The sequence below is a fragment of the Ascidiella aspersa genome, chromosome 7 (genome assembly GCF_963924565.1).
Source record: "Ascidiella aspersa chromosome 7, kaAscAspe10.2, whole genome shotgun sequence".
Taxonomy (NCBI): Eukaryota; Metazoa; Chordata; class Ascidiacea; order Phlebobranchia; family Ascidiidae; genus Ascidiella; species Ascidiella aspersa.
Genome location: NC_139453.1, coordinates 7,763,195 through 7,790,950, shown reverse-complemented (window position 1 = coordinate 7,790,950; position 27,756 = coordinate 7,763,195). Strand labels below are relative to the sequence as shown.

General features: G+C 35.5%; 1 protein-coding gene, 12 non-coding genes and 1 pseudogene across 13 annotated transcripts; all 14 read left to right on the top strand.

The window, feature by feature from the left end:
- The first annotated feature begins 20 nt into the window (after positions 1-20).
- Positions 21-25,635, top strand: LOC146137517 (kelch-like protein 13). The gene is made up of 13 exons (XM_083394371.1): positions 21-39; positions 1,697-1,867; positions 2,623-2,708; positions 3,362-3,582; positions 6,852-7,005; positions 14,060-14,152; positions 15,177-15,306; positions 16,967-17,136; positions 18,207-18,421; positions 19,188-19,295; positions 19,608-19,727; positions 20,944-21,154; positions 25,447-25,635. The coding sequence occupies exons 1-13, from the start codon at positions 21-23 to the stop codon at positions 25,633-25,635; spliced, it is 1,887 nt and encodes a 628-aa protein (XP_083250497.1).
- LOC146137530 (small nucleolar RNA U3) lies at positions 4,224-4,440 on the top strand. Its single transcript, XR_014501526.1, has one exon. It is a non-coding gene; the product is annotated as a small nucleolar RNA U3 (small nucleolar RNA).
- On the top strand, positions 5,330-5,548 carry LOC146137529 (small nucleolar RNA U3). The gene has a single exon (XR_014501542.1). It is a non-coding gene; the product is annotated as a small nucleolar RNA U3 (small nucleolar RNA).
- LOC146137528 (small nucleolar RNA U3) lies at positions 7,996-8,212 on the top strand. The gene has a single exon (XR_014501512.1). It is a non-coding gene; the product is annotated as a small nucleolar RNA U3 (small nucleolar RNA).
- On the top strand, positions 8,574-8,775 carry LOC146137527 (small nucleolar RNA U3; annotated as a pseudogene).
- LOC146137526 (small nucleolar RNA U3) lies at positions 9,125-9,337 on the top strand. Its single transcript, XR_014501544.1, has one exon. It is a non-coding gene; the product is annotated as a small nucleolar RNA U3 (small nucleolar RNA).
- Positions 9,683-9,901, top strand: LOC146137525 (small nucleolar RNA U3). The gene has a single exon (XR_014501538.1). It is a non-coding gene; the product is annotated as a small nucleolar RNA U3 (small nucleolar RNA).
- On the top strand, positions 10,268-10,484 carry LOC146137524 (small nucleolar RNA U3). Its single transcript, XR_014501524.1, has one exon. It is a non-coding gene; the product is annotated as a small nucleolar RNA U3 (small nucleolar RNA).
- On the top strand, positions 10,811-11,027 carry LOC146137523 (small nucleolar RNA U3). The gene has a single exon (XR_014501522.1). It is a non-coding gene; the product is annotated as a small nucleolar RNA U3 (small nucleolar RNA).
- On the top strand, positions 11,384-11,600 carry LOC146137522 (small nucleolar RNA U3). Its single transcript, XR_014501479.1, has one exon. It is a non-coding gene; the product is annotated as a small nucleolar RNA U3 (small nucleolar RNA).
- On the top strand, positions 11,957-12,173 carry LOC146137521 (small nucleolar RNA U3). Its single transcript, XR_014501501.1, has one exon. It is a non-coding gene; the product is annotated as a small nucleolar RNA U3 (small nucleolar RNA).
- Positions 12,524-12,740, top strand: LOC146137520 (small nucleolar RNA U3). The gene has a single exon (XR_014501523.1). It is a non-coding gene; the product is annotated as a small nucleolar RNA U3 (small nucleolar RNA).
- On the top strand, positions 13,091-13,310 carry LOC146137519 (small nucleolar RNA U3). Its single transcript, XR_014501546.1, has one exon. It is a non-coding gene; the product is annotated as a small nucleolar RNA U3 (small nucleolar RNA).
- LOC146137518 (small nucleolar RNA U3) lies at positions 13,661-13,876 on the top strand. The gene has a single exon (XR_014501543.1). It is a non-coding gene; the product is annotated as a small nucleolar RNA U3 (small nucleolar RNA).
- Positions 25,636-27,756: the final 2,121 nt, after the last annotated feature.

Here is a 27,756-nt window from a genome sequence, read left to right as displayed (position 1 = left end):
TGGTCAATTTTAACTTGAAAATGGCAGATCTTGAAGAAGGTAAGAAATCAAACGTTCAATTTTTCCCCAGTTAGAAACCAAAGTGCGTCTAAATTAATGTTTTTTCAAGTTTATAACGGGTAATCGTCATCTTAGCATCGTAATATTAACAGGCTGATTTCGCATCTGTCCCGTGCCATAATAAATAAATTTTCAGTTGTACAATAAGTACATTTCCAATCGTAATCTATCATTAAGTGGTATGGAAATTAAAAAAAACGTTGTTGTTATCTTGATTGACGTCATCGTAAGAGGTCACTGCCTACAATTAGTAGGGTGATAACGTCACGTCACATATCCCTTTCTAATTTGTTTTAATATTGCTATGTGTTCTATACGTAATATAACAAACATTTAAAAGCTGGGTTTCAAAATTTAATCCCAAGTTTTGAAAATCCCAATAGCCGAAATAACATAATGTTCGGTAAAACTAACTTCCAAAAAAAAAATAATTCTAACTACGTAATGTATGATTAGCTATTTAAATAGCTAGTATTGAATTGAACGGCTGCCAGATTTGCCAGTAACGCACAGTATTGGTTCAAAACCAAGATTATGGCATATAATAACTTTTATGTTTTCACAAAATCACGATTTTTATTTTTAATTTGAGCGTCTTAAAAAATACTTTGTATGACCTTACGGATAAAAAACTGGCGGTCGGATAATTCAAATGACAACGAATCATAACATTACAGGGTTGCCGCAAAGTCTTCAAATCTTTAAAATGTCTTTGTTTTAATTTACTTATTGAAATGTCTTTTAAAGTGCTATGTTTTTTATCTATTGTCTTTGAAGAGTCTCCAAATTTATTTGTGCCCAGCAGTTATGTGTGTAAAAAGTGCGCTTGTAAATCCATTTTTTTAACTGCTTGTTTGTTGTGTTTATACTGTTTTTTTTTCGAACTTTATACAACAATTGAATGAAAGACACACACACATATGTGTTTAAAACACTCGACTCGCTCCTCTCTGAGCCTGCATAGCTCGGTTGGTAGAGCCACGGTCCCGGCTTGACCGGAGGTCGTTAGTTCGAACCTCACTGCAGACCATTTGTTTTTCTGGCTTGCTCTGCTTGCATCATAGATCGACAGATTCGGCGAGTCTGCGATGGCTTTTCGGTGTACGTCGACCTATCCAATATAAGGTCGTTTTAAATTAAACTGTAAATTTTGTTTGTGAATTTATACAAAAATACTTTATTAACCTGATCAAATTTAGTTGTAAAGAGCTTAAGAGCAGTCACAATAATTCTTTCTATAGTAAACAAGTGGTAAGTGTGTCACAGGTTGAACAGCACCACTTGAAAATATTTCAATGCAGACTTCGTTTGTATTTAGGACTTACCGGACAAATATAAGAAATCGCAAGACGGGAATTTTCATACACAAGTTAAAATCCTAATAAGAATATCAAAGCCCATACAGAAGTAGGTATCATTTTGAACGTTTCGAATAAGTCTTTATTCATTTTCATGTTGAAAATGAATAAAGATGATTAAAATGAATAAAGACGTTATTCGAAACGTTCAAAATGATACCTACTTCTGTATGGGCTTTGATATTCTTATTACGTCTTACTACAACCTCCAACCATTATGCTCCAAAGTTAAAATCCTGTTTAACACAACTCTGGTTTAAAAGTGATATCGTTTTCAGGTTCGGGTGCCTCAAAAACCGCGGTTATGGATCCGACTTCTTCGGGTGGTGGGGGAAGAGTGGTTTCTATACCCCACCAACACTCCAACGAACACATCAACCTGCTGGTTAAGGGCCTCTACAACCTACGCAACCATTCCACCCTATGCGACGTGACAATCTGTATAAACGGTGAGCGGTAGCCGAATTGTTTTTAACTCAATTGGGTTCTTTCTTCTCGCGAAATCGCAAAACTATACGAACGGCTAGACGGGAGTTTTGCGTGAACGTTTGCGTTACAGGCGCTCAATTAAGTCCTGTCGATATAGTTGTTGCTAGGGATCTAGGCTTATGTCGGATCGGAGCCGATATTCGATGCCAGGTGGTAGTATCGGCACTCGCCGATACTAGGTTGACATTGGTGCCGATCCGACATCAAATTAAAATAGGAATATTAGCCCGGGTTTGCAATCCAACCAGCGATTTTTTATTTTGAAACACAAATTTATCAAATAATATTAGGAGGCAACTAATCTAATAACACTAAAGAAGGTTTTAACACATTAACCTGGAAAACATCATATTTAAACGATGTTAATTCATCTTTTTGCTGGTTTAAGCATATTGACGCTATTTGGTCTCGGATAGCGATACTTTTTGTCCAAAATATCGGGTATCGGCAACGGATTAAAATGTCAAGTATCGGACATCCGGACACCACTATTTGTGGCCACGGCCAGAAAAGTAATCCTAAATTCAAGCCGTAGTAACGGCACGGCGCGATAGGCATGGTAATACCATTTTTTAACAAACGCTCTCAAGATTTAACGACAAAAAACTTATTTTCTAATCTAAGACGTTTTAGGCATTTTTTCCACAATTTGTTTTCTATTTAGGCTTTGAATTTTATTGCTCTGTTTTCTGTAAACGACCGAATTTTTTTCCAGAAACGGATAAAGGACCTCCGATCAAATTTCCGAGTCACAAGTGCGTGCTAGCGGCATCTAGCGGATACTTTCGAGATAGATTGGGAGTGCCTTCGCATGGCTTTGGTAAGTACGAGAAGTAAAGTACAAAGTACTGTTTATATACACACATTCTGCCTAAAGAAATCTACACATAACAATTTACTTAAGGACATGTTTATATTATTCTTCGTTATCAACAAAATTTAGAGTATAACAGAACTTATAACAGTTTACTGGGACTGGTTAGGGTCGACATCTTTGTGATTACATGTAACAAACCAAGTGATTTCCGTGTTTTTATTTCACAGAACTACTAAACATTTTCAAGCTGCAAACATTTGTCAGTTTCGTATAACGCTATAGTTTTAGAAACCATTTTTTAACGGTAGAAAACGATTTTTTCAACATGGAGTAGAAACGATTTTTTAACATGCACGATTTTTAAGCAGTAAAATAATGGATTTTTAAGCTTTGTAAAACTCCTACAGAGAGCGTTCACTTAAAGATTTTGTAAAGGTCGGTTTTATGTTTAGTTTATATAGATAGCGGCACATTTAAATGAACATTAAAACCATTCTCTCACAAACCAAATCTCTAACCCTGAGGCATAGGACCAAAAACGCAAACAACCAGCATCAAAAACGTTGTATTTCATTTACACGTGCCATTTTTACCGCCAGAGGGCGTGTCGGCTACGAGCGTCACTTCCGGTTCAGAGGCATCACTACCCGCGAGCGCCTCCAGCGACGACAGGGCTCAAGTCAGCGAGATCTCCCTTGACTTCCCGATCTCGAGAGAAGCGATGCGAGTCGTTCTCGACTTCCTCTACACGGCTGTGCTGGACACAAAGCCGGAGTCGATCCCTGACATCCTGGAGGCAGCAACCAAGATGAGGATTACGTCGTTGAGGAGAAGATGCCTGGCTGAGATCAAACACGGGTTAGTGGGAGCGATTTTTTTGTCTTTGAGATTTGTTCGGGAGAGTCCGATAGTATAAAATCGGAGCGGATAGCTGATGCCAAGTGGCATCGGTACTCGTCAGCAGGGAGACAGGGATGCGAATATACACAATGTTTGCAAAAATGTGCAAAAAAATGTGCGCACATTGTAAGATAGGTAATCTGGGCACAACCCTTACTCATAAACACATTTTTAAAAGAGTTTTTTAAATGTGAACACATTCTGAAAAAATTGAGCACTTTTTAAAGTCATTTCAAATTATGCGGACATTCTGAAAAACGTGGACACATTTTTGAAGGCATTGTATAACGTGCGTTTGGTGCACTTGCTTATAGGCTTACAGAACAAAACACGCAACATCAAACTAAGTTTCCCTCGTTAAGTGCAGCGGAAAGAAAAAATTTGGTCACAAGACCTAAACCAAAAAAAACCTAATTATTTGATGGAATTTTTCAGAAAACCTGCGTATATGTGTTAGATGTTCGTTTTTGCGAGGCAATGCAACGAGGTTTGAATCGAAAACCCTCGGAAAATTTCGGCGAATTCCCGGATCAGCATTCGAGCAGCAATTAAAAACGAAACTGCTACTGTTAAACTAAATCTGGACAACTTTTTTTAGTAAGATCATACTTTTGGGGATTATTTCTTTAGTATGTATCTTGAAAACGTCATCCTAGTATGACAGAACCTTAACTGTGATGATGAACAGTAGTGGTTCCTTCTGAGCATGAAGCTTGGTGGTTGGTTGTTTCTACTCGTAGATTATTACCATCGCTTTGAAGAATGTTCTCTATGCCTTTATTGGTATTGAGATGAAGGATTCGCTTTCTGAGCAGTTTTATATGTATATCAAGTAAAGTTGTTTTAGCCAAATCATTAATTATCTTATTGTAAAAATAAAACGTGACTGTCCTAAGTAATGTTTACGATTTGCGTGCTGTCGGATTTGGAACCTGGTAATTTTCGGCAGAATAATCGATTTACGTTTATATTCCAACTCCGACAAAAGATAGTGTTTTAATGACTGTGTTCAAATAATATTTTGATTACAATTGAGCGACCTAGTGGTTCAAGAACTTTTATCGTTTCAAAAAGGGCACGTGTAAACTTTTGTGTTAGATGCGACACTTTAAAGGTGATTTTTTTCGAAATGGCTAAAGGTGTTGCCCAATTCTAGCAACCAATATTTTTTCAAGTTTACCAACTGAAACCCTTTCAACCAGGGCTGTGGAGTCGGTTAAAAATAACCCGAGTCCGACTCTAGCCAGCTATGCGATATCGTAGAGTCACGATTCAGGTTCGACTGTTCAACCTGTATTTCAACCATTTACGTAACTTAAATAAGGTGTATATTTATAAATCTACTCACAGGGGTGTCATATAATTAATCCAGCCACAATACTTGCTTGGAAAAATGTTCCACAGTATGCCATTTCACCTGAACAACTTGCAGGTTGCAGGTTGCGGCTTTATTAGTGTCCGAGTTTGGAACTGCGCACGTCGGACCCGGGACTCGGGTGGACTTACTCAAAGTCCGAGTCAGACTCCAGCAAAACAAACCGACTCCGTCGAGTCCCGAGTCAGACTCAAACTTTACTGCCTGCCACTCTTATATTTGAACCGACAACCCTGGAAACAAATTTGTTTTTTTTTCGAACGCACATTTAAGCAACAAACGATAATTCGAGTTCAAAATGTCAAAAGAAAATCTTTCTTTGTTTAAATCAAGATCGTACTTTTGGGGATAATTTCTTTAGTATGTATCTTGAAAACGTCATCCTACTAGTAAAAGAACCGTAGCTGTGATGATGAACAGTAGTGTTTCCTTCTGAGCATGAAGCTTGGTGGTTGGTTGTGTCTATTTTTAGATTACTTCCAATCGCTTTGAGGAATGTTCTCGATGCCTTCACAGGTATTGAGATGAAGGAATCGCTTTCTGAGCAGTTTGTAAACTAATAATAAGTGAAATTATTTATACAGTCGATGAGTTCTGAATATCAGAAACAAATGTAACTTTCTTAAGTATAATATTTCATAACTTGCATAGTGTGATTTTCGGAACCTGCATGGTAACATTCAAATTAATTGATTTAGGAGTAGTGTATATCGCTACACTAATAAAGATAGTTATTTGTTCTAGAACTTTTATCGTTAGACAAAGGTAAGTGTAAACTTTCTTGTTAGATGCGACACTCTTAGGATATTTTTTTTTCAAATTAGCTGAAGGTGTTGTCCCATTCTAGCAACCAATTTTTTTTATTTTTCGGGGCAAAACTTTTACAAACCTTATACTTGAGCCGACAACCCTGGAACAAAGTTTTGGAGTTTTTCGAAAAGCAAATTTAAGCAGCCAACGATAAATCGAGTTGAAAAACAAAACCTCCCTAACCGCACTTTGTTTCTCATGATTCCTCACCACAAATATTAGGAAGAGATACAATCCTAAAAGTATTATTGGACTTGGTAAAATTACGTTCAAGTCAAGTCAGTTGTTTTAATCTCGATAGAGATTTTCTTAAAAAAAAAAAAAAAAGTAAAAAAAAGGCACATTGCTAACCCCACTACTCACGAAGGAACCTGAGCCCTCACAGAAGAATTGGCCGTTCCTTCTGAGCATGAAGCAATGAAGTGTTTCATTAACTTATTTTATAAAATTGGGTTACATATCTTAATTTTTCTACATAAAGCAATTTAATTATGCCGCGTTTTTGTTATTTTTTAGTTAGGTTATTGCTTCTAAAGTTTAGTTATTGTTCGTAATTTAATAGTTTAACATTCAATTTTATGACAAGGAATTGACTTGCAATTGACTTGCTACATAATTATGACTTGACTTATGATTTATTGAAAAGGCCTTGACTTGAACTTAGTACTTTACAAATGACTTGATATCAAATGAATTTCTTAAGTAACTTAAATTCAAATAACCTATGCTAAGAAAGATGATTTAACAAAATGATATCTTAATCATTTTGCCTAAAGTCCATTTTTGATAATGATATATGCCAAGTTGAGTCATTGTGCCATAAGAATTGAAGACAAGTATTTTTCAAGTGTTTCCTCTCGTCAAAATAAGCATTTCACCGGTATGGTTAAGTGTCTTTTTTTAAACGGCATTAATCAAGACAAGTCGTTTTGGTTTAATTATAGACGAACAATGCATCAATTACGCCTGAATTGGCCAGCAACACTGTTTGTTTATTTCCTTCTTCAACCAGCGCTTGTTGTGATTCAAATTTCCCGCCTAGGTTCCGCCTCAAGTACTTCACGTCGCTGCTGGGCCTATCCCATGCGTTGAACATGCGCGAGCTGCGTGACTTCGTGCTCTGCCAGGCCGCCGAGCGCTTCGACGACTTCACTGACACCGCTTGCTTCCTCAAGCTCACCCAGGAAGAACTCGAGGTAAGCACGCGCCTTCTGATTGGCCGATTTGAATTCAAACTTGGCGCCTTTTTTGTTGTTGCAGACCTAGCACTGCGTTAAGGTACGTTCGCGCTTCTGATTGTCCGGTTTGAATTTACACTTGGCACCCTTTCGTTGTTGCAGACCTAGCACTGCGTTATGAGTGATAGAAAGCGCCGCTCGATTTGGGGATTTAGGCAGTGTTATTTAAGTCACTGTTTTCAAATCACTTAACTTGACTTAAAAGTTTTTTGGGCAAAATGACTTGACTTGAATTCGATGAGAATCCTTCTAGTTTGACAATTCTAATAGTTTAACGTTTTATTTGTATGACAAGGACGTGACTTGAAGTTGACTTACTCTAACTATGACTTGACTTGGACTTGTTACTTAATAAAAAAGACTTGACTTGGACTTAGATAATTTCAGAATGACTTGTGTACAACACTGGATTTAGTAATAGAGGCTAGTGATTCACAGGTTTACGATGCTCTGTTTACATACGCGACTACGCAACCCTCGTTTTGGATTTAATTAAAAAAACTTAAATTCGCCTGCTTTCGCCCGATTTTAGAAGTTAGGCAACCTCGCGATCGTTTAGTTACAAAGGCGTATTTGGTCAGCACTACCTAACTACATTAGATCATAATATTACAAAGCCTGAACCTATGTGACATAGGTACATAAAACGTCGTTGCAATTAAAAAAAAAACATTAAAACTTCTGAAATTAAACTCAAATCATATTAACTCATCTGAATTGGTTTATATTTATCGTTAAATGGTCGAAATAAGGGATGGATCCTGTTAGGTTGATATATGTGTTCGAAATGCGATTCTGTGTGACGCCAAGTTTATTGTCTAGTTTGGGTCGAGGTTTAAACCAGCAACCTTTGGATCTTATCTGCAACCTTAGCTATTTTCCGAAGTTAAACAACAAACGATATACTAATAGTTAACTGGTAAAACATAAATCTGTCATCCAACAATTAAGATCATACTTTTAGGGATTATTTCTTTAGTGTGTATCTTGAAAACGTCATCCTAGTATGACAGAACCTTAACTGTGATGATGATCAGTAGGGATTCCTTTTGAGCATGAAGCTTGGTTGAGTTTGGTTTGTTTTAGGAACAATTAAACAAAACCTTGATGAATGTTCTAAACGCTTTTGAAAGTGTTTGGATGAAGGAATCGCATTCTGAGCAGTTATCACAAATTTTATCATAAGGCTTTTGTTTATTGAGTAATTTAGAACTGCAATCTCTAGTCTTACATCTCCAAACTTTTAAACAATTCCACATCAACAAAAAAGGATTTAGTTGTAGTTGTTTATTTTCAAGCTTCTTTAATTATGGCAAGTTCAATTTCCCCAGCGCAACATTTCAAACAGAAACAGACAAATACATTTTTTAAATATAATTTACTAAAAGCTGCAATAAAGCAATTTAAAAAGCATGAAACAAAGCACAGTTCGATAAAGATCAAATTGTCCGAAACAAACAATGTTCTACTCACAAACAGAAGGCAAGAGTTAAGGCGGTAACAACACAACTAAATGATGTTTGTTTAAGATCATACTTTTAGGGATTATTTCTTTAGTATGTATCTTGAAAACGAGAACCGTCACTGTGATGAAGAACAATAGTGGTTCCTTCTGAGCATGAAGCTTGGTGGAGTTTCGTTTGTTTTTTAAACACTCGAACAAAACCTTGATGAGCGTACTGAAAGCCTTTAATGTTTTTTAGAGGAAGGAATTGCCTTCTGCGCAGTTACTCTAAATAATATATTTATAAGTATTTATTTAGGTTTTAATTCACAACTGGAATTTCAAACATTACCCCTGCAAGCCTTCAAAGACTTTCTTTCAGGAACAGATGGTTTAATTGCTTATTTTCAAACTGCTCTAATTAGTGCAAGTTCGAATACACTAGTGACAAACTTTAAAACTAAAAGAATATTTTTGAAATATAACTTACTTAAATATGCCAAAAGCAATTACAAAAACGTGAAAGAAAATATTGTTCGCTAAAGATCAAATGGTCCGAAACAACTAATGTTCGACTCACAAACAGAAGGCAAGAGTTAAGGCGGTAACAACACAACTAACTCAAGTTTGGTTAAGATCATACTTTTAGGCATTATTTCTTTAGTATGTTTCTTGAAAACGTCATCCTAGTATGACAGAGCCTTAACTGTGATGAAGAACAGTAGTGGTTCCTTCTGAGCATGAAGCTTGGTGGTTGTTTGTTTCTAAAACACTCGAACTAAACCTTGGTGAGTGTTCTGAAAGCCTTTAATGGTTTTTAGAGGAAGGATTTGCGTTCTGAGCAGTTACTCTAAATAATGTATTTTTAAAATTTGTTTAGGGACTAATTTACAATTGGAATGTCGAATATTGCGTCTGCAAGCCTTCAAAGACTTCACGTCAGGAAAAGATGGTTCAATTGCTTATTTTCAAGCTGCTTTAGTTAGTTAAAGTTCAAATCCACTAGTGCCAAATTTTCAAGTAAAATTACATTTTTAAATATAGTTTACTAAAAGCTATAATAAAGCAAATTAAAAAGCGTGAAAGAAAACAATTTGCTAAAGATCAAATTGTCCGAAACAAACAATGTTCGACTCACAAACAGAAGGCAAGAGTTGAGGCGGTAAAAATACAACCAACTTATTTTTGGTTAAGATCATACTTTAAGGGATTATTTTTTTTTAGTATGTATCTTGAAAACGTCATTCGACTATGACAGAACCTTAACTGTGATGATGATCAGTAGTGGTTCCTTCTGTGCATGAAGCTTGGTGGAGTTTGGTTTGTTTTCGAAACAATTAAACCAAACCTTGATGAATGTTCTAAACGCTTTTGAAAGTGTTTGGACGAAGGAATCGCATTCTGAGCAGTTTCACCAAATTTTATCATAAGGCTTTTGTTTATTGCGTAATTTACCACTGGAATATCTAGTCTTACATCTCAAAACTTTCAAAGAACTCCCCGCAAATAGAACATGTACGGTACAACAAAAAATGATTTAGTTGTTTATTTTCAAGCTGCTTTAATTACGGCAAGTTCAATTTCACTAGCACAACATTTCAAACAGACAGAACATTTTTGAAATATAACTTACTTAAATCTGCAAAAAGCAATTACAAAAACGTGAAAGAAAATATTGTTCGCTAAAGATCAAATGGTCCAAAATAACCACTGTTCGACTCACAAACAGAAGGCAAGAGTTAGGGCGGTAACAACCCAACCAACTCAAGTTTGGTTATGATCATACTTTTAGGGATTATTTCTTTAGTATGTTTCTTGAAAACGTCATCCTAGTATGACAGAACCTTAACTGTGATGATGAACAGTAGTGGTTCCTTCTGAGCATGAAGCTTGATTGAATTTGGTTTGTTTTTAAAACAACCGAACTTAACCTTGATGAATGTTCTAAATGCTTTTGAAAGTATTTGGAGGAAGGAATCTCGTTCTGAGCAGTTAACCTAAATTTTTATCGCTATTTTGTTTTTATGAAATTGTCTGGATAATTATGGTTTAACGCAGTGTATTATTATGTGCATAATATCAAATAACTTACGTACAGAATAAACTTGTACTAAGTACAGCTATTTATCTGCTAAAACATTTAAACAAAAAATAGTTGTTTCAAGCATCAATTATGGAAAGCTACAACAAAACAACTATACGAAAGTGTGTAAGAAAATAATTAGTAAACGATAAAATTGTGCGAAGCCACTAAGGTTCGCCTCACAAACAGAAGGCAAGAGTTAAGGCGGTAATAACACTACCAACTAATGTTTGGTTAAGATCATACTTTTGGGGATTATTTCTTTAGTATGTTTCTTGAAAACGTCATCCTGGTATGACAGAACCTTAACTGTGATGATGAACAGTAGTGATTCCTTCTGAGCAAGAAGCTTGGTGGAGTTTCGTTTGTTTTTCAAACACTCGAACTAAACCTTGATGAGTGTTCTGAAAGCCTTTAATGGTTTTTAGAGGAAGGAATTGCGTTCTGAGCAGTTACTTTAAATAATGTATTAGTAAGTATTTTATTTAGGCTTTAAGTTACAACTGGAATTTCAAATATTGCCCCTGCAAACCTTCAAACACTTTCCGTCAGGAAATTATAGTTTAATTGCTTATTTTCAAACTGCTTTAATTGGTGCAAGTTCGAATCCACTAGTGACAAACTTTAAAACTAAAAGAACATTTTTGAAATATAACTTAGGCCTACTTAAATCTGCAAAAAGCCATTACAAAAACGTGAAAGAAAATATTGTTCGCTAAAGATCAAATTGTCTGAAACAACTAATGTTCGACTCACAAACAGAAGGCAAGAGTTAGGGCGGTAACAACACAACTAAATGTTGTTTGGTTAAGATCATACTTTTAGGGATTATTTCTTTAGTATGTATCTTGAAAACGTCATCCTAGTATGACAGAACCTTAACTGTGATGATGAACAGTAGCGATTCCTTCTGAGCATGAAGTTTGGTGGAGTTTCGTTTGTTTTTTAAACAATCGAACAAAACCTTGATGAATGTTCTCAAAGCCTTTAATGGTTTTTAGAGGAAGGAATTGCGTTCTGAGCAGTTACTTTAAATAATGTATTTGTAAGTATTTTATTTAGGCTTTAACTTACAACTGGAATTTCAAATATTGCGTCTGCAAACCTTCAAACACTTGCCGTCAGGAAATGATAGTTTAATTGCTTATTTCCAAACTGCTTTAATTGGTGTAAGTTCGAATCCACTAGTGACAAACTTTAAAACTAAAAGAACATTTTTGAAATATAACTTAGGCCTACTTAAATCTGCAAAAAGCCATTACAAAAACGTGAAAGAAAATATTGTTCGCTAAAGATCAAATTGTCTGAAACAACCAATGTTCGACTCACAAACAGAAGGCAAGAGTTAGGGCGGTAACAGCACAACCAACTGTTGTTTGGTTAAGATCATACTCTTAGGGATTATTTCTTTAGTATGTTTCTTGAAAACGTCATCCTAGTATGACAGAGCCTTAACTGTGATGATGAACAGTAGCGATTCCTTCTGAGCATGAAGTTTGGTGGAGTTTCGTTTGTTTTTTAAACAATCGAACAAAACCTTGATGAATGTTCTGAAAGCCTTTAATGGTTTTTAGAGGAAGGAATTGCGTTCTGAGCAGTTACTTTAAATAATGTATTTGTAAGTATTTTATTTAGGCTTAAAGTTACAACTGGAATTTCAAATATTGCGTCTGCAAACCTTCAAAGACTTGCCGTCAGGAAATGATAGTTTAATTGCTTATTTTCAAACTGCTTTAATTGGTGCAAGTTCGAATCCACTAGTGACAAACTTTAAAACTAAAAGAACATTTTTGAAATATAACTTACTTAAATCTGCAAAAAGCCATTACAAAAACGTGAAAGAAAATATTGTTCGCTAAAGATCAAATTGTCTGAAACAACCAATGTTCGACTCACAAACAGAAGGCAAGAGTTGGGGCGGTAACAGCACAGCCAACTGTTGTTTGGTTAAGATCATACTTTTAGGGATTATTTCTTTGGTATGTTTCTTGAAAACGTCATCCTAGTATGACAGAACCTTAACTGTGATGATGAACAGTAGCGTTTCCTTCTGAGCATGAAGTTTGGTGGAGTTTCGTTTGTTTTTTAAACAATCGAACAAAACCTTGATGAATGTTCTGAAAGCCTTTAATGGTTTTTAGAGGAAGGAATTGCGTTCTGAGCAGTTACTTTAAATAATGTATTTGTAAGTATTTTATTTAGGCTTTCATTTACAACTGGAATTTCAAACATTGCCCCTGCAAGCCTTCAAACACTTGCTTTCAGGGACAGATGGTTTAATTACTTATTTTCAAACTGCTTTAATTAGTGCAAGTTCGAATCCACTAGTGGCAAACTTAAAAACTAAAAGAACATTTTTGAAATATAACTTACTTAAATCTACAAAAAGCCATTACAAAAACGTGAAAGAAAATATTGTTCGCTAAAGATCAAATTGTCTGAAACAACCAATGTTCGACTCACAAACAGAAGGCAAGAGTTAGGGCGGTAACAGCACAACCAACTATTGTTTGGTTAAGATCATACTTTTAGGGATTATTTCTTTAGTATGTTGCTTGAAAACGTCATCCTAGTATGACAGAACCAGAACTGATGATGAACAGTAGTGGTTCCTTCTGAGCATGAAGCTTGGTGGAGTTTCGTTTGTGTTTTTTTTTGAACACTCGAACAAAACCCTGATGAGTGTTCTGAAAGCCTTTAATGTTTTTTAAAGGGGGGAATTGCGTTCTGACCAGTTACACTTAATAATGTATTTGTAAGTATTTTATTTAGGCTTTAATTTACAACTGGAATTTCAAATATTGCGTCTGCAAACCTTCAAACACTTGCCGTCAGGAAATGATGGTTCAATTGCTTATTTTCAAACTGCTCTTATTAGTGCAAGTTCGAATCCACTAGTGACAAACTTTAAAACTAAAAGAACATTTTTGAAATATAACTTACTTAAATCTACAAAAAGAAATTACAAAAACGTGAAACCAAATATTGTTCGCTAAAGATCAAATTGTCCGAAACAACTAATGTTCGACTCACAAACAGAAGGCAAGAGTTAGGGCGGTAACAACACAACCAACTGGTGTTTGGTTAAGATCATACTTTTGGGGATTATTTCTTTAGTATGTTTCTTGAAAACGTCACCCTAGTATAACAGAACCAGAACTGTGATGATGAACAGTAGTGGTTCCTTTGAGCATGAAGCTGCGTTTAGTTTGGGTTGTTCTTGTAACAACTGAACTTAACCTTGATGAATGTTCTAAACGCTTTTGAAAGTGTTTGGAGGAAGGAATTGCGTTCTGAGCAGTTTCTGATTTATGTACTTAACAAAAAATAATTTGAAATCGAAGTTAATTGCACAAGCTCTGTCGTTAAATGCATAATTGCGCTCAGAAAATAAACATATTTTTGAAGTGAATCACAACATCCATTTTGTTCCAAACAAATAAACGCTTAGGCTACTATAGCTGCTATTGGTGCATATATTGCAGGAAATCGTCAATTCTCGAAACGGAACCTTGTCCAACTCATGCGTCATACCTGAACTCCAGATGTTCAACGCGGTCTTGAAGTGGCAAAAACACGTGAGTGTGTTCTGCTTCGCATGCTAACTCATAACCGACGATGTTTTGTAGCATACTGGCTGGAGGATGTAGTAAGGCGTAGTAAGAATATTAAAGCCCATGCAGAGGTAGGTATCATTTTGTACATTTCGAATAACTCATCATTTATTTTCTGATGTTGAAAAAAAAGAAAATGAATAAAGAGTCATTCGAAACGTTTAATATGATACCTACTTCCGTATTAGGGCTTACTACGACGATGTTTGATTTCTTAAAATATTCAAAAAATACCTAACAAATAAAATAAAAATTGTCTGCGCGTCAGTGAAGGTGCAAAGGCCGAAATGCAACGTTTTTCACATTCCGTGTTTTCGCTTCTCACTGTCGCATGAGATAACACCTTCTTTTGCTTTGCGAGGCAAAGTAACGCAATCCTAACTACGTACTAATTCAGCCAATGGCGCCTAGCTGCAATGATTTGTACGTTTGCAGCAAGTCAAGCAATCGGAATAGTTCCCGTATAATTAACCACGAGTTTTGATCGTTGGTCCGTAACGATTGAATTACGTGTATTATTATGTGTTCTGTTGGAGGGAAAGATTCTGTTTCGGAACACACACTACAATTATAAAATTATGATCCATATAATTGATGACATGCATTTAATCATATTAGACATAGGCAATGTTTAGATATTAATAGGACTTGGCTCCATTTGATATAAGACAGGTCAATTCGTTGCATTGATGAAAACTGAAATGTATAAAACCCATTTGATTGAGTATACACTATGCAATGCTGCACGGATCTGTAATGTAGCTTGATAGTGAATTGCAAAGCCAAAAAGGTCGAGTAGATCGACATAATCTGAGGACATTTTTATTAACTGAAGACCATAGAAGGTTGTATCGTAACATCTCAATCAAGATGATGTTGACCTACTCGACCTTTTTGGCCTTTTAATTCATTATTTGATTGAGTTTATGGATTTATTTAATTAATGGTAAGACAGAAACAAAGATATTTGGTTATAATATGATAATAGGACAAAAAAGAGCGAATCCTAGCGGCGTTAAAGTTGCTCAAGTGCCTGCATTACAAGAAGATTCCGCTTTCCACTTTATCGGGATACGTCGTCAAGCAAGAGTTGATTGCAAACAACAAGGAATTGCTTGGTAAGAAAAGTAAAGATATTTCTTTGTAAATGGCTGTATTTGTCATTTTATTAAATAGGGTATTCAGGTGGCAAACATGTCAGAGGTTCATAAACTGTGGTCCTTGGACCCCTTGGTGGTACGTGTACTAGTTTTAGGGGGTCCATGAACGCCTATAGAAACATTAGTGTATTATTTCAATGTGATGAATTTGCGAAGAAAAGTGTTTAAATTAAAAATAACTTGCACTGATTGTATTTGGGCTCGTGTTAATTTTCACATTTTTCAACTTGGATACAGCAAATTTCCAAAGTTTGTTTTAATTATAACGTCATTTGTAAAACTTTATGCCCAGCCTGGTACACGCTGAACAAAAAAAGGCCCCTTTACTATATAAGGACATATTGTATTCTATTAATTGTGTTTCTATTATATATAGACTTTATTATACTTATCGCCTTTTACTCAAACTTGTGCTTCTACTTTAATTGCTTTTACTTTCTCCTTTGACCTGATTAAGCACGTTTATGCGAAAGATTGTCAAAAATTACAATTTATCTTTTTATAGTGCCACCTGATTACCCTAAAAACATATCTGTATGCAATAACTGCAAAATAAGTTAGTGACATTTTTGACGATATCTTACGGTTTTAATAATATATCAATAGCGACGTATATTGTTTTAGTAATATTATCGTTTTTTTATCAATTTAAACGCACAGTTGTATTATACACAAATCGACTAAAGAAAAGCAAAACAATTACCACACTCTCTAAAACAGGGGTCTTAAACTTTTTTTACCGCGGACCCCTAAAATTTTTTTTGGCTTCGTGTGGACCACGAAAGGCAAAAAAATGACTTCTTCATAAATCTGTTAACTTCGATCTAAAATTGTGAAAGTGAAAGGGAGTGTAAACCGTTCTGTTTTTGATTGAAACTGCTTTCTTTGAAAAAATTATTCGTTTTCAAATATATACTAGTATTGCAATTAGGCCTTCATGGACCCCCTAAAACTAATTCACGGACCCCAAGGGGTCCATGGACCCCAGTTTAAGAACCCCTGCTCTAAAATCTAAATGATATTTCAGAGCACTCTGGCTAAAAATGATCTAAACTTTGCCTCTCGTTTTTTGTTTCCCTATCTTTGCAGACTAAATTTAAACTCGGTTGTATAACCAAGATGGCGAAACTTTTCTTTGAAGTCTAACATTTACTACTATATGTAGCATAATATGTCGATTTGTTTCCTTGCGGTTTTATTTAGTGATATATATTTGTTTTTTTAACGTTTTTTATAAATAAAAATGTACCCAAGTCGGTTGAGGAGGAAAAGGCGAAACATTTACCACCACTCTATAAATCAGCGGTGGGCCAACTTTTTCTAGTCGCGGCAAAAATCAAACTCCAATTGTTAATAGTTCAAACTCAGAATGGACGTTACACCTTCAAGCTGAAAAAAATTTCACATTATTCTAGTCGAAATAGCGAAAAAAATGAGGAATGGCCTGGTGCCCAGTTTGTAAAATAGGTTGCTGGCTGGATGATTTACGTTGGCGAGCCGGATTTGACCCGGGGTCGTAGGTTGCCCAACCCTGCTCCAAAGTCTAAATGGGGTCTTGGAGCACTCTGACCAAAAATTACCAAAACTTTACCAAACGTTTTCTCTCTTTTCTTGGCAGACGCCGTCGAAGAAGTTCTGGGCGGCGACAAGCGGCGCATTCTGCAGCGGCTCAAGCGTCAACAATCGAACAAGAACGCCGCCAACAATGGCTCCGGTGACGTAATAGTTCCGACGCGCGCCGCCTTGGTCGTCACGGGAGGAAGACTTTTCGACCAGTTCACCTCCCAGGTGTGACCAGTGACTTTTGTTCCGATAACCGATATTTTGGGACAACTAACGCCGTCCAATCTGTAATTATGGCATTGGTCGGCAAACTGTGGGCCGCGAGCCATTTTTAGTTTGTTTTTGTTTTTTCGTTTTTTTCCCTTCTTTTTTATCTTTTTAGTAGTTTAGTTTAATCATGTAGTTGTGGGCCGCTCCACTGATAACCATACATTTATTGCACTAAATTTAAAAAATAGTGTTTGTGGCGTAACAAACGCGTGGCCATGCCTCCCCCTAAACTGTATTTTATAACTGCAAATTATTTTCCAGTTCCGTAACCTTGTGACCACGGTACGAAGCATGTAACGTCACGGTAGGACGTAACTATGTGACGCAATCTCTGAAAAAAGTGCAAGCGCCCCTCCTGCCCCTTGCTAAGGGGGGGCAAAAGTGCCCTTTTCATGAAAAATGATATATTGCTTTCTACGGAAAGCTACGGAAAAACGCAAAAAAACTCGTAAAATGACATGGTTGACATTTGTTAAAACATTTTTGTACCATTTTAAGCCAATCTAGAGGGCGTGGCCGCAAAATTTTTTCCAAGGTATCAACCACCGACACCCCAATATTTCGGCTCGCTACGCTCGCCTGCGGTCTATGTTGGCCTTATCAAAAAAGTCGCCCCCCTTGCCCTGAAATCGCTCCGGCGTCCCTGCTAATAAGAGGCGACAGATAAAAGTTTTTTTTAAGACTGGCCTATTTAACTTGATATACCGAAAGACTATTTCCCTGCGCAATATGGTATTCTGATTTTTTTCACTGTTTTTAGCGTGTCCCTGACCAATGACCATCATTAAGGATGTCGAAGTTTTGGCGTATTCACATTGATAAATCACAAAGCCAGCACAAATCAGTAAACAGTTTCGCAAATCATTCTCATTTACAGTACCAAACAGAACAGCTACTGGAATGGTTTGTAGGGATATAAAAAGTTTGTTAGAAATCCAAAAGCTGTGACTATTTCCCGAATCTTTGCAACACTCATAAAAGAAAAAACATGATAAATTGTGAAACATCCCTTCTACAAATCGCAGGTGCTGGAGTTAAACCTCAAGGACGACGCCTGGCGGGAAATCACCCGACTGCCGACCACTCTGTGCTACCACCAAGTGGCGGTTGCGGCGAACGTGCTTTACGTTGCTGGAGGGGAGGAAAGCTCAATGAACAACGTGTGGGGATCGGCTTGCGTGTGGAGCTACCAGCCGGTCGCTAACGAATGGGAAGCACTGCCCGATATGCACCAAGGAAGGTTAGGTTTTAATTTATTTTCATTTATTTTTAATTTATAAAAGATTTTTTTGATATGCACCAAGGAAGGTTGGGTTTTGATTTTTTTTTAAATTTTTTTAATTTAGAGAAGATTTTTCTTGTATGCACCAAGGAAGGTTAGGTTTTAATTTGTTGTTTTTTCGATTTTGTTTGGTTTGAAGTAGATTTTTTGATATGCAACAAAGGGTGTGAGCTTTTTTTTATAATGTCTTGTTTTTTGTTTGTTTGTTTTTCAGAGGGGGGGAGGGGGTACGTTTATATTTTTGGTCGGTATTTCATTTTTATGTTTTATTTTTAAGGCTTGTGGGGGATTTTTGCCCTTTAAATCCTGTTTACACTATACATCTACGCTGAGCTAAGCTGGGCGTGAAGTTGCGTTTGTACTTTGGCTGCGCTGAGCCTATTGTTTACAAAAGTCACATGATAAATTAGCTGTTTATTGTTACCCGATTCCAAACTCCCGAGTCCGACTCTGGCTAGATGAGCAATTTCGCCAAGTCCCGAATCCGGCGTGGACTCTAAATCCTGTATTTCACCCATTTACGTGACTAAACATTTGCTTCGAAAATTTGGTAATGCACATGTCGGACTCGGGGCTCGAGTAGTTTTACGTAGTCTTACTGGAGTCCTAAAACTGACTCCAGCGAAACAAACCGACTTTGTCGTGTCTCGAGTCCGACTCCGCAACTGTGGTTATAATATGAAAGTACCAAGGTATCAATGTATTGAACCATTGAACCATGCAGGGCTTATTTTTACCTCGGATCGGTCGACGACAACCTGTATGCAATTGGCGGAAGAAGCAGCAAAATGATCAGGTCCTCTGTGGAAAGGTATTCGACTTCATCGAAAAAGTAAGCTGCTGTATTGTTATAAATATTTGACTCTGGTGTATACAAGTATTTCTTTATTACTACAAATATTGACCTTGAAAATATTTAAAATTTTGAAAGCAAATGCAGTCACCTGTTAAAACTTACTCTTTCTAAAACAAAATTTATCTTAAAGCCCATACAGAAGTAGGTATCATTTTGAACGTTTCGAAAAACTGTTTATCTAAAACGTTCAAAATGATACCTACTTCTGTATGGGCTTTGATATTCTTATTACGTCTTACTACAACATCCAACCATTATTCTCCAAAAGTTATGTTATTCCCGCAATAGATGGGAGTTTGTCGCTTCTCTCAAGTCACAACGTTATTTCCACTCCGGCTGCGTGCACAAGCTTTCTGTCTACGTCACAGGGGGCATTGTGAGGAAATCATCGTCGCCCGACTTGATCAAGTAATGGGCTGTTAAAATTTCTAATTTTTTTTAAATGATCTTTTGTGAATGTATTTCAAGAAGTGCAAAAAAGGTTTAAAAATCACAAAAAAGTTAGTACTTAACGATGTATTGGCTTTAATATAAAAAAAAACGATTTTGCTGTACAAAATGCATTTCATTGTAAATTTAGCAAATATATATCTTCAGCAAAACAATAGATTTTTTCTAGCAATTTTTTTTTTAAATGAATTTTTGAATGTTATTCGTTGACATGTTAAGAAATAGTTACAGCTGGTTGTGCAGCCTTTTTTTCTATTAATAAAAGGCGATGGAGACAAAACGATCATGTTTATAAAGTAACGGCTTAGTAAAAAAACGATTTTTATTTATTTTCACATAGATACGTTACACAAGAGGCCTGATTAAAATAATTAACCTATAATCCTATATCTAAGAAAGAAATGCTTTTTTTGCCTATAGTTCTTCTATTTATTTTGTACTTGAAAACGCATTTCATCACAAATTGACAAGCAAGTGACTTCCCAATACTTGTCGGTTTTACTTATTTACTATTTTTCTAATCGTGTTAAATAAATTCTTAATTGTGCTAAGTTAAGTGGGCTTCTTTAAGCCTTGCCTTCGTCTTAAAATTTTATTATTAAATTATAATTAGGGTATTTAAAAAAACATAATTAATATATATATATTTGAAATTGAACAATTTTTTCAATTAACTTTCAAAATCAACAAGTCTTGTTTTCGCCTCAAAATTTTATAATGAAAATCCTAATTAGAAACAATTAAAAAAATAATATACATATTTTTTGTGAAATTATCATTTTATTTGTTTAATGTTTAAAATCATAGAGTCTTGCTTTTGTAACCGCATTATTTTTGTCCAAGAAACGACCCAGAGACTAACCATTGGACGCAAATGCTCTTTTGAACTATGTAAATTAAAAAAATAAATTATATAATTATTTTCTTTACTTCAAATTTTTATTTTATTTTTCAAAACACCGAGCCTTGTTCTTTCGTAACCGACTTATTAATTATTATTTGTCCAAGATTCGACCCGGAGACCAATCACCTTCGGACGCAAATGCCCTTTTAAACTATGTAAATGAAAAAACAGAAATTATATAATTATTTTCTTCAATTTATAGTTTCTTTATGTAATTCAAAAATCATATAACCTTACTTTCGTTACCGAATAATGATTTATTTTTCCAAGATACGACCCAGAGACAAACCATTGGACGCAAATGTCCCCGATGCTGGCGCCAAGAAGTTGTCACTCAATGGCGGCGGTGAGGGACCGCATTTTCGTGTTCGCGGGCGAGCATGAATCCCACGGTGTCGTCTCGCCCGTCTCTATCGCCATCGAGTGTTACATCCCGCTGGGCGATCAATGGCACAAGGTGTCGCAAAAGATCTCCTTTCAGGTATGACGATGAAACAACTAAACGTGAAATTAAAAGTTCACATTCAAATGTCCTATGGAAAGGTTAACTATGGTTTATTTATTGGTTTCATGGGTATCAAAAATTGTTAGAGCCTATTAAAAATACGATCAAGTTAACATATTTAAGTGCAAAATAACCCAAAAAGCAAGAAATAAAATAAAAGCGCCACATCTTATTAAATTCATCGAGCGATAAATTGTTTTAATTGAAGCATATTTTTCTCATTTCAATTGTAATGAAATCCTTAGAAGCGTGTGATCAGTAGGTAATCTGTATGCGTACTTATAGTTACACGAAATTTGTCCTTAACGAAGGTAATATTTGGGTTATCCGATTGGGACAATAATATCCTTTGTATTAAGATAGAATGCTAAAGTGATTGATACCCACGTGAAATTAAACAAATTTTTAATGTTTTTCGGAGTTAATTTAATGCAGCCTTTTTTGAAGAATTTACTCTATACACGTAGCTTTAATTCATGGGTTCTTAAACTGGGGTCCATGCACCCCTTGGGGGTCCGTAAACTAGTTTTAGGGGGTCCATGAAGGTTTAATTGAAATATTAGTGAATATTCAAGAAGTAATCAGATTTTTAAAGAAAACAATTTAATCAAAAATAAAAACGGTTTTGCACTAAATGTGTTATTTAGACTCAATTTCACTTTCGTATTTTTGGACCAAAATTAGCAAATTTATGAGGTATATTTGTATTGTGACGTCAATTCATGACGTCATTTTTTAATTTTTTTTTGCCTACAGTGGTCCACGCGGGATGAAAGAAAATTTTAGGGGTGCGCGGTAAAAAAAGGTTTAAGAACCCCTGCTTTAATTAGTTACGCCCTTATAGCATTAGGGTAATTCCATGTCAAAGCAACCAGAAAAAAGGAAAATTTTAACCACTACACCTTGGATTTCTTTTATATTTGCCACACTTGTGGAGTTTTTCAGCCAGATCATTAAAAACTTTATTTTGTCAAAATTGGTTGAGGGGTAAAAAAGTTATGTTATTTTAAAATTTGGGGTAATTTGTGCTCGGTCAACCATGAAATTCATTGATTTTCAGCTATGTCAACTTCAACATCTTGTATCTTTGTGATGGATTGAAGTTTGTGTTTGAAATAAAGTTTATTTAAAAGATAATAATTTAAGGTCCTATTGCTTAGATTTTTATGACATTTGAGGCTGAAGGTCAGAGGTCATGTAGAGGTTGAATATTTGTCTTTTTTGAAATCAGTGAAGCGGAACCCAATTTAAAAGCGGAATATCTCAAAAGCATTGACTTAAATTTTTTTGTGTAAGGTGTCTATGGAGAGCTTATTCCAAGTACTTTCATTTAAACCAGGTTTCATTGCTCCTTTCAAGGGATACCACTGTCATATGAGCTGTGTGACATGACCGTCTAAAAAATAGCATTTTGGTTCGAATTACAAATTTATTTCAATACAAAGTCTGAATTACATTATTTTTTCAACTACTAAACTGTGACATTTGTTTTTAAATAAATTTATTTTCACAATATATATTTTATTCTTAAAATGTTTATGGAAGTATACTCCAAATACTTTTTTAAAACATGGGTGGATAAAGTGCATTATATCATGTTTTTTTTATTACAAATGGAAATTTCTGTAGTTTTGTGAATTGTTTATCTAAAATTGTCGAAAAAGTACTCATCCAGTTATTAAAAATCCAGCTAATGAAGAGTTTAGTGCTCGCAGTTACACACTAATGAGGATTCTGACTGCCATAGATTAACTATGGTAAAAGAATGTGGGCATATTCTATTTGCTGAACTACCTATAAAAGATAAATCGTTGCTATTAATAAGAGCCTTATTATAAGAAAAATTTGAAGGATAAAATTTGCTTGTATCACCATGCTTTATTCTTAAACACAAGATACAACTCCTTTAATGTAGACAGTATTAACCTCTTCTGTTCATATACTTTAGCTGCAACACTAACTTTGTCGCTAATTCCTGGCATTATACGTGTGTTGTCATTGCCACAGATTCAGCACAGCTTCTTTCTATGTTTCCTGCTGGCAATGGTTTTCTCTTTTGGTGTACATTTTTTTTTGGACTTTCGTAAATTTTAAAAAATTCTTTGCTGTACGCATCATATTTTCTGGCACTCCAAAAAATTCTGAAACTTTTTTTTCTAGACCAAGAGTCTGGAGAAAAGGTTAGAAGTTGAACTTTTGCTGAGTAGGATTCTTCTGTAACCAGCTTGATTTGAATTTTATCCATTAGTTTGTCAAAATCTTTGGCTTTTTGCATATTTACAATAATTTTGCATTCTCTTCTCTATTAGTAGTTTTCAAGTGTGGAAGTTTAAGAGCAGTTGAAAACCTCTTCTTCAAATCTTGATAAATAGAGCCCAATTTCCTTTTTCTATATACAATCTTGCTGGATGATGGTAGGCTATGAAGTTTTAATGGGATTGACTAATCGGCTTGTGTTAAGCTGACTTGTGGAAAGATATAAATCGCTGTTGTCACTAGTGCTAGAGGCAGCTACACTAACATTCGTATCAATTGATGCTTTCATTTTCACTACAAATTAATTTTAGCTTTGTTTTGCAATTACTAAAATTTTTTGTCCAGGGATAAGCTTAAAATTCTTTTGCTTATTTTTTTGTGAAAAATCAAGTTGTATTTTTTGTAATTTAGCCATAATATTTGTTTTATGTGATTTAAATGGATTGCAGCAGACTTTTTGAGGCAGATCATATTTATTTAGGAAAAAGCATGGTGATACAAGCAAATTTTATTTTTGCAATAAGTTTTCTCTTATTAATAACAACAATTTAGATAGGTTAGCAAATAGAATAGGCCGATATTATTTTACCATAGTTAGTTTATGGCAGTCAGAATCCACATTAGTGTGTAAACCAACACTGCAAGCACTAAACTCTTCATTAACTGGGTTTTTAATAACTTGATGAGTACTTTTTCAATAATTTTAGATAAACAATTCACAAAACTACAGAATTTATCAACTTGTAATGAATCTGAAATAAAAAAATATGATACAATGGACTTTATCTACCCATGTTTTAAAAAAGTATTTGGAGGAGTATATTCTTCATAAACATTTTAAGAACAAAAAATATGTTGAGAAATTAATTTATTTGAAAAACAAATGTCACAGTTTAGTAGTTGAAAAAATAATGTAATTCAACTTTGTATTGAAATAAATTTGTAATTCGAACCAAAATGCTATTTTTTAGACGGTCATGTTACACAGCTCATATGACAGTGGTATCCCTTGAAAGGAGCAATGAAACCTGGTTTAAATGAAAGTACTTGGAATAAGCTCTCCATAGACACCTTACACAAAAAAATTTAAGTCAATGCTTTTGAGATATTTCGCTTCTAAATTGGGTTCCGCTTCACTGATTTTTAAAATACACATTAGTTTGACCTGCACTTGACCTCTGACCTTAGAGCTGAAACAACAAAACAATGTAACAAATCTAACATTAGGTTATTATCTTTTAAATAAACTTAATTTTAAAGTAAAACTCCAATCCATTAAAAAGTTATGCTAGATTGAACTTTGCATGAGTAAAAATCAATGAGTTTCACGGTTCAGCGAGCACAAAATGCCCAATATTTCAAAACAGCATAACTTTTTAACCCCTCAAAAAATTTTGGTAAAATAAAGTTTATTGTAATCAGGATGGAAAACTCTACACATGTACAAAATTTGAGCAATTTTGAAAACATATGGGTTAAATAGGTTGGTTGCTTTGACATGGAATTACCCATTACTTAAATAAACACACAAAGTCAGGACGATACTGCTGGCCAAAGTTTTTTTTCCCGCGGCGGACCTTTTTACAAACCGTTTTAAAACAACTTCGGACCGTGACTTTCAAATTTCCTGAACTGAACCGAGACCTAAAATCTGAAATCCAGATTACCGAAAAAACTACCTAAATTCTTTGAACACAATGGATGGAGGATTAGTTAGACGCAGTAAAACATCAAAAACACGTACTGATGTACTGTAGTAGCATCAAAAACATGTACTGCAGTAGTTCTTTAACGTTTTACAGAAAGAAATCTTTAAAAGAAAATTTTTCAAAATAGTTTTGAACGTTTAATATATTTATCTTCTATATGGACTTTAACATTTAGTCCAATGCTGATTCTGAAAAAGATTTTTAACCCGAAACCAACCTAAAGCGAACAAAATCAAATTTTTTTATTCTCTGCTCTTTTTTAGGACCAGCGAACGCTTAAAAAACATTCTCTCTCAAATTTAGGGCGAAAAAGAGTGCGCATGCGCCGAGCTAAACGGTCTCATCTACCTGATGGGGGGCAGTCGGCACAACGTGGCCGACCACCGTTATGACGTCACAACCTACGACCCCGAGACCGACCTTTGGAAGGGCCAGGCCAAGTTGCCCAGGCGCCTTAAGGGGGCCGCCGGATGTGTCCTACTGCTCACTTGAGTCGTTTGGTTTTCGTCGACTATTCACGTTTCTTGCTATACTTTTACTTTTAAGTATTATAGTTTTGTCATTATTTTTATTGTTATTATTATTACTATAGGGATTTCCGACACTACCAAATCGGAGCCGATACGTGATACAAAGTGATATTACATGTCCGATATCAAGGTAGTATCGGCGCCTGTCCAATACCAAATTTATTTCTGTACTTTAGCCAGGTTTTGCGATCCAATAGAAATAGAGGGCCGTCTAGCTCAGAAACGAAAACGTAAATTTGTCTTCAGTAATCTGGAAAACATTACCTTTAAACGTTATAATTTGCACAAGTTTGCTTATTTCGTCATGGCAATGACCCCATTTGGTTTACGAAGGTCGTGCCTATTAGTCTTGGAATATAAATCCATCGGTTTCGGGATAACAAGTATCGGCCATCCCTAATTACCATTTCTACATTAATGTTGCTATTATTACTATACTTGTTGTTGCGATATTTGTATTGCGTATACGTTGTATTGTTGCTACACTTTGGATTATACTATACAGGGATGTTTTGCTGCACTGTTTTGTGCCTGTTTTTATCTAGCCTATCAGTAAGAATGTTGGATCATATTGGATTACCGCCGTTATCCAATACGCGATACCGTAGCATTCATGTCGGCAATTTGCTATTAATGACTGCAATTTAGACTTGGGTTTTTAATAATTTTGTCTAGGAGGTCGTTAATAAACAAGTATCGAACATCCCTAGTTACCATTTCTGCTTTGATGTTGCTATTATTACTATACTTGTTGTTGTGGTACTTGTAATGCGTACCGGTATACGTTGTATTGTTGCTACACTTTGCGTGATTATACTATACAGGGATGTTCAGCTGCAACGGCTTTGTGCTTGTTTTTAGAGCCTATATTATAGCAAAGAGATGTTTGTAGCATTGGTGTCGGCAATTTTCTATTATTGAATGCAATTCAGACTTTGTTATATTAATTTTTTTTTTCAGGAGGTCGGTAAAATACAAGTATCGTACATCCTCAATATCGGTTTATATAAAGTTAAAGCCTGCTTTTCCTGATGGCTTTTAAAAGAGATCTCTGGTGCTGTGCAAATATTACCTTACAACGATGCTATCCAATACAGTGACGAAATTGTCGCACATCAAAATCAGAGCAAGGTAGCCCCATGCAAATCGCTGCCTAGCATTCAGAATGTATCGCGTCGTAATCGCTAGAGACACCTTGAGTTCGACCTTGCCGAGAACTCGTTCCGCAAACACAGCTCCTTATTCCTGACATTTTCGAATAAAATAAAGGCATATTATTAGATGCCCGTGATCCTGATCGTATAACTACAGCTCAGAGGCGTATCTAGGGGGCAGTGGGGTGTCTTCGGGCGCCAAGATGAGGCTTACGAATGCCAAAATGAGACTGCTTTTTCTTTAATAACGATGTTATTTTAAATCTGAATTCTTTTTTAGTATAAAGTAACGTATATTATGTTAATGTATTAGAAAATGTGATTAAACATGGAGGAGGGGCGCCAAATTAATAGTTTGCCCCCAGGCGCAATATAGGTACCCTGGCTACGCTGCAGCTAGACTGCGTGAAGAATAACTGCAAAATCGCCGTCAAACGATAGCGGGGCACTTTGCTTAATTAAAAATACGAAGATCACAGGCGGTGTTGTTTACTACACGCTACACACACAGAATAAGCATTTTTGGACAGAGGCGTTGACTGGATAAAGCATTTTAATTTACCTCAGCATTGTGCCCCAAACTCACTACTCATTTTAAACGCTGTCTGTTGACACATGAAAAACATGTGACTGTAGATTTTCTATTATATTTTAGCGCCTCTATTAGACCATTACGCAACCCACGGGCAAAAAACTACAAAATACTATCAGTTTATACATTTTTCTTTTAAAACGCGGCAACCAAAGGATAGAAGTCACGTGTTTTATTGGTTCAAAGAGTTAGTTTTCACACTGGTTCGTTTCGTTTCAAAACAACGTTGTTTCTTTACGATTACGAGGCGTGCAGTTTTCCGTTTTAAATAATGAGCTTTTTTATTTCATTTAGAAATAATACAATACCTTATGTATAATGCCCCGCCTTCGATTCT